The sequence below is a fragment of the Convolutriloba macropyga genome, unplaced genomic scaffold (assembly GCF_964194025.1).
Source record: "Convolutriloba macropyga unplaced genomic scaffold, txConMacr16.3 SCAFFOLD_4680, whole genome shotgun sequence".
Taxonomy (NCBI): Eukaryota; Metazoa; Xenacoelomorpha; order Acoela; family Convolutidae; genus Convolutriloba; species Convolutriloba macropyga.
This window is the reverse complement of record NW_027452139.1, coordinates 1-6,666: the sequence shown is the minus strand read 5'-3', so window position 1 is coordinate 6,666 and position 6,666 is coordinate 1. Positions and strand designations below refer to the sequence as shown.

The window sequence follows — 6,666 nt, the reverse complement described above, 5'->3', positions numbered from 1 at the left end:
TTACACTAAAATTTCAGTAATTTTTAAAATAAACTATTTAGAAAATTTCTAAGGCCAGGTATACTCGTGATCTATAGGTAGGTACGTAGCCGGTAGGGTACGTCTACGAGTACGCGCTTTATATACCAGCCACCAGGCAGGGACTAGGGTATACCTACCCTACCTATTGTCAGGAGGGGCCCTCATGGTAGCTGTGGCCAGATAGGCGACAGGGATAATAGACAGATACACAGATAGGATATATTGTATGTATATATCCCCCATATAGGAGCTAACCTTGTGCCAGGGCGCACAGCTCATACCTGCAGGCAGGCTGCACCGGCTTTGCATGTTTCCGGCCGCTCAGCAAGAACTCCTGCCCTACACCTGACACGTTGTCACACACGCTCCTGAGACAACAGGGTCATCCGATTGTCGCGGCAACTGCGAGCATATAGAAACGAAGCAATATTAGGCATAACGGAGCCAGTCTGCGCGGCATAACCGATCGTCGCATCTACATGAGACACTGCCGGCCTGCCACAGACTTGCCGTGTCGCTGTCCAGAAGCACTTCAGAGGTTTGTCCAGAACTAGACCTCCTTGCGCTAGGCTACTGCCACAGCCACGGGCGCCGCAGGGGACCGTGGTTCGCTGCCGTGCCTGGGAGCCTACTCGAAAGCCACTCGTCTGAGTTCTCCACGCCGTCCCCGCGGTCATTCTGGGGCCTACCCCTGGCGCACTGCCCCCGCGCGTAGGTGGCGGTAGTGTGCGGCACGCGATCTCGGGTTTTGGCGGCTCCACAGAGCTCCTCGCAGCACAGGTTGCGTAATATATACAGATTCTGTCCGGAAAATCCTAGAATCGACGCGCATATTCCTCGAACCCCAACGCCCAAGCAACCGCCGCCGCGCACCCGGCTCGAGGACTGACCGCCGACAGCCTCCCACCAGCCTGCGTACGCACGGCCGGTCTGCGTGCTGCTAGGGCGGTACACGCACTCCGCTGCTAGCCCAGAACATTGCTGAAACGTGCGCGGCAATATTTCTGCGATTTCGGGGCTTTGGACTCCGCCTGGTAGGAGCGCGACAGCGAGCCGGGCACCACAGCCTCCTGAGCACACCGATCCTCCCCAACAGATCCTCACAGAGTGAAGAGCACAGGTGGGCGCCGCTCCTCGTTCGTTGTATGATTTCTTCTCGCCTGTTGATAGCGTTTGGCTTGTGCCCCACCCCTCCACCATATGCATTGGATCCTGTGGACACAGCTTGCCTGGTCAGAGACTGTCTGCCTAGGAAGGCACATCACCTGAAAAGGAGAGGCAGCGCGCGTTGGGGACAATGAAGGGGGGAAAGGGGGGCACAGAGCACGACCTATCATCATTTACTCTTCTTGTAGTACGGAGGGGTGCTTGTTTTCGCATAGCCTGGCCGTCCTCAGTTGCGTCGACTGTCTACCCATTTCGCGTTTGCTGGAGACACTCATGTCGCTGTAGACAGACACCCCCCCCCCCCCCCCCCCCCCCCTTCCCTTACTCTCTTTTTCTCCCGCTCCGCAATGCCTCCTTCACCGGCTTCTAAATGTGCCAATGTCCCTCGGCTCTCTTCTCTCAGTCAGCGACGTCTCTTCAACTACGCCAGCACGGTCTGTTTTCCGCTTTCCAGCTGCAGCCAGCGAAGGCGCAGGTAGTCATCGCAGGCCGCCGCAGACAGTGAGGTTTTGTGTATTTTAGTGTCGATCTCCTACTGCCACCTCCTCCGTCCCTCTGCCTGGCAGCTGCCCCGCAGTTGCCGAGCCAGAAGACGGCCGTGTGCACTTGACATGCACAGTTTGACGGCTTCAAGAGGTCTCGCATGGACTCCAACAGGCAGCAGGGCTCGGGGCCCCAATCCAGCAGCGGTAATAGACATGTGAACGGAGGCGGTGGCTATGCTGGCCGGGCCGGCGGCGGAGGGGGGTTGCACAGGTCCCAGTCAGCAGGTGGCCAGCGCCACACGGGGATGGTGATTCTGGGCGGCGCAAAGGTGCTTATTCGCTTCACACAGTCCACCTCTACTGCGGCATTATCTCAGCATCTCCTAGTCTTGCCTTGCTCCTCGACCTTTCTCGTACATCTTGCTATGGGATGCAGTCTACTGTGTCGCCGGGCCAGCTCGAAACTGTCTGCTTCTGCCTATTCCCAGCTTGGTTATTTAACCCCCCCCCCCCCCCCCCCACCCCCCCCCCCACACACACACACACACGCACAACACCACCGACTTGGCCCTTTTTGTTTACGGCCAGCCATTGTCTCCTGAGCATGGTATCTCTATGGGAGCCTTGCTTGACCACACACTGCTCCCCGGTTCTCTCGTCAATTGCATGGCACTTCCCAACCTATCACGCCACCCAGTCTTCCTCTTGTGCTTTCGCTGACGGCCGGCCCCTCCATCATCCAACATACGAACACACTGTTCGTGACATTTTCTTTGGAGGAGACTGCGCCTCAGGGACTCAACTTTTTCCTCATGTGAGCTGACTCCGAGGTTGCGCTTTTCGAAATTTTGTTTTCCAGAATAAGCCTCGAGGGCCTGCCCAGCCAGCTGGGAAGCTCGCAGTGCCTCGACCTGTGAACCTGCCTTCACTCCGCAAAGAGCATGGAGGAAATGACCCTACCACACAGCTTGTCGCCCCGGGCGGCACCACCGGATGGAACAAACCGACAGATGACCCCACTGCCGCGGCTGGTGGGCTCAACACCCTTGGGCCCCGCCCAGGGTCAGCACCTTGGCAGGGCGTTGGGCAGCCGGGCGGGCCTCCCCTCTCAGACACAATGTCCGGGCCCAATTCACGGGCGTTTCCGCCGCTGGATGCCAAAACTGCAAGAATGAGCTCCTCTGACTACCCGACACTGGGGGCCGGTACAAAGCAGAGCTCAGAGTTCCCTTCCTCGAAGATCACCCGCAGTTCCACTGAACCCGGCCGTTTGTGGCAGGACGACGAGCGCCGTCCCAGCCGGCTGGCGGGTAGCCATTGGTGCGTTGCCTTGTCCTCCCTCAACTGCAGTGATTCAGGCTGTAGAGCTGTTTGCTGTCCCTGCACTCCCACTCGCGTTTCTGGATAGGGAATTGATGGGAAATGATGCTGCTACTCTGCTCCCAAACACCTAGCCGCCCTCACATTGCGTTTTCCTAATCTGCCCTTCTGCATTTCTGCTGCACACCATCTAACATTATTCTGCCATCGCATCTGCTGCTGCTGCTCTCCCACCAACATTTCCCACCAGTGTTTATCAGCGGGGCAACTCTACTGTGCTTCCATCCCTGTCTTCATGCCATGTTGTCCTTAGAAGACAAAGCAGTCCTTGGTTGATCCTTCCCACGCACCTCTCTCTTTCCACTCCCTCCCTCTTTTCAGCGTCTGCACGTCCTCCCCTCCCAATGAGTTCTCCTCCCGTTCTTTCTCACTTTTCACGACCCGCACGCTTCTCACCCTAGCATGAGAGCCGATGACTTGCCTGTGCAAGATATCAATTGCGGGTGCCCACCGGCAATTCTTGTCTCTAATTTCTGCAGCAATTCACGGTAGTTTTGCAAGCGCTCCTTGTTCAAACGTTGGGCCCACTGATTTCTGGTTTTTTTTTCTGGTGCAGGCGTGACCGAGAGGACCAGGAGGACGAGCGCTATGTCCCATCCAAGCTCACTGAGGAAATGGGGCGCCGACACTGGGATGACGACTTCATGGCTCTCCCTGGAATGCCGGGCTTTGGGGGCCGCAAGAGTGAGCTCAGTCGCCCTCCCCAATGGGACGCCCTCGCAGGCGCCCTGGATGCGGGAGATGATGACGACCTGCTCCCCGGTTCCCTAGCTTCTCAGCAGCGCCACCCGCCGCCTCCGCCGCCCCCCAAGCAGTCAGCCAAGGAGGCCGAGACTTTCGTTGACCCTGAGCGTGAGGCCTACCTTGCCGAGCTGGAGCGCTTGGCGGCAGACATGGACCGTGAGAAGAGGGCACAGCAAACACCGCCTGAGACCGTCACACAGGCCCCAGTGCAGCCCCCTCCCCCGCCTCCACAGACCCAGGCGCCTGCCATGGCTGAAGTTGAGGATAAGATGGCTCAGCAGAGGATAACAGGGCGGCCCATCAGCTCCTATGGGGCTGCAGCCTCCGCAGGTATCCCGCTGCGAGACCCCAGCCAGGCTTCCCAAACCCAGCATCACCCGGCTTCCCACCATCCTGATCCCTTCAGCGAACCGGCAGGGCAGGTTCCGCCTCCCCCCAAGCCGCCACCTCCTCCCCCTGCACCAGTCGAGAAGACTGCAGAGGAGATTGCTCGAGAGGCCGAGGAGAAGATGGCCCGCCAGGAGTCGCTGCGCCGCAAGCAGGCCGAGCGTGAGAAGCAGCGGGAACTTGAGGAGCGTGAGGCCAAGGAGCGGGCTGCTGCCAAGCTGCGTGAGCTGGAAGAGCGCCTTGCGAAACGGGCATCTCGCACTCCCGAGGTGCAGCTATGGCCTTCAACCTCCCAACTCTTCTACCCGGGCGATCATGCTTGCTGCCCTCCTCTATCTCGTACCGTGTTCTCTTCCACCTTCAGTCACCCTGTGACTGCTCCACGGCACTCCTCTGCTCCAGCAATACCTTACTCCAGTCTCTTATCACAACTTACATCCTCCTAAAGGGTGAACACGCTTCATAGCAGGCAGCTGAATCTGACCAACTTTATGTGACTTGTCTATGCACTACAGGATCAAGTCAACTCGTCAGTAAAGCCTAGCGACCGTAGCGCAGATGCTGAGGAGAGTGCTCCGCTCAAACCCAAGTCTACTCCAGATCTGACGACCCAGCCCCCCACGGATGACCCTCCGGCCACCGCCTCAACTGAAGCTCCAGCCCATCATGATGGCGGCTGGCAGACGTCCCACACCTCAGAGCAAGAGAAGCCTGTGACTAGTGGCTGGCAGCAGCAGCAGGAGCAGTGGGGCCCGACCTCCCAGGCAGTGCCAGACAGCGCGCCATCTGCCCTGGGTGCGGGGCTGATGGGCGCACCGGCTCTGCTTGGAAGCAGAGCAGCTGTGTCTGACAACCCACCCAACGGTCAGATTGGGATGTGGGGGCTAGCGGGTTCCCAGCCAGGATCTGCCCCCCCACCTGGCCCAACCCTGCAGCAGCCCCCCCAACAGCCGCAGTCCCACCCAGCACAGCCCCACTCCCAAGAGCCACCAGGAATGATGCCATCCATGTCCTGGGGCTCACAGGGTTTGTTCGGGCCCGGTCTGTTCGGCCCCCAAACTGCCACTGACGGCTCTTCGGAGGCTCAGGGAGTCACAGATGAGGATGCTAAGGACCACCAACCGCCTCCAAGGGACGACCTGGAGTCCTCAAAGGGACCTCAACTTGGCGCCTCCCACCTCAGTGGGAAGGGGGTCAGTGCACTTGATGCTGGCATAGTTGGAAGTAAGAAGGGCTCGTCCAAGAAGTCTGCCATCGGAGCGCCGGGTGGTGGTAAGCCCGGCTCATCCAGCAATCTCGCCATGATGGGCGGCAGTGAGGCCCCTGATGCTCAACCACCAGCCCAGGCTGGGGGTGACCCCTCTTCTGCCACTGGCATGGCATACAACTGGGGCCCTGACCTTGGAGGTGATGTCATCCAGTCCATCCAGAGGCGTCGGGACATCAAGGGTGGCGACCCGCCGGCAAGTGCAGCTCCGGCACGGCCAGAATCTCGGCAGTCTGGTGCAGAGGGAGCAACGGCATCCGAGAGCAGTGCCACTGGTGTATCTGCAGGCTCCCGCCATGGTGGTAGCGGCGTCGATGTCATCACCTCAGACGTCTTTGCTGATGGCGTGAGCGCACTCCCCTCAGACCTTGCCCTGGAGCCCGTACCTATGATTATGGACCCACACCAGATGCTTGCTGGCATGACGGCTCAGCAGCAACAGCAGGCTGCTGCTGCAGCTGCCCAGGCTGCTGCACAGGCCGCTGGTCAGGGCTCTGCAGCCATGGGTTCTTACCTGCACGGTATGCCCATGCACCAGATAGCCGCAGGACACAACCCATACCCCAGCGGTGCTACAGGCTTCACAGCGGGGTTGGCCCCCGGCCGGTCGGGATCCCCTTGGCAGCAGGCCCCGCCGCCTCCCCCACGCCCCCTCCAGCAGCACCCACAGCATGGAGGTTCAGGCCAGGGAACTGTCTCTTCCCAGCAACAGAGGCAGCAGGCGCCGCCACAGCCACCACAGCAGCAAGGCAACGGGCAGGCGGGGCGTTCTGACACGACCTCACCACAGCCTCAGATGCATCCCCAGCAGCACCCGCAGCTTGGGGGTTTGCCAAACCAGCAAGCCTCTCAGGGCCTGGATTCGTTCTATGGAAGCGCCTATGGCAACGGCCCCCTTCTCAGTGCCTGCGGCACCACCCCCTGGTTCTGGCCTCCCTTCACACCACCTCCTCATGGGCCACCCCAGCCCCTTCACTCCCTTTGGGCAGTTCACTCACTCTGCCCCATTCCCTGGCAGCCAGTTTGGCCAGCTTGGGGCCCCTGGATTTTTGCCCAGTGGCAAGCAGCCCGACTGGAGCAACGGAGGTGCTGCTGCCACCTCCCACCAGCACCCTGGGACTATGCACCCTGGTGCAACCCAGTACTCGCTGGGCACCGGAGCCTTCTCCAACACTGGGCTGGAGGGCGCTGGCCTGCAGCAGGGAGGAGCCACAG

General features: G+C 60.1%; 1 protein-coding gene across 1 annotated transcript; it reads left to right on the top strand.

Moving 5' to 3' along the window:
* Positions 1 to 1,621: 1,621 nt before the first annotated feature.
* Positions 1,622 to 6,642, top strand: LOC142357237 (uncharacterized; the record flags this gene model as incomplete). The annotated part of the gene is made up of 4 exons (XM_075408895.1): positions 1,622 to 2,002; positions 2,533 to 2,993; positions 3,610 to 4,453; positions 4,700 to 6,642. Coding segments are annotated over exons 1-4 (3,419 nt in total), but the record flags the coding sequence as incomplete, so codon positions are not given.
* Between the last annotated feature and the right edge of the window lie 24 nt (positions 6,643 to 6,666).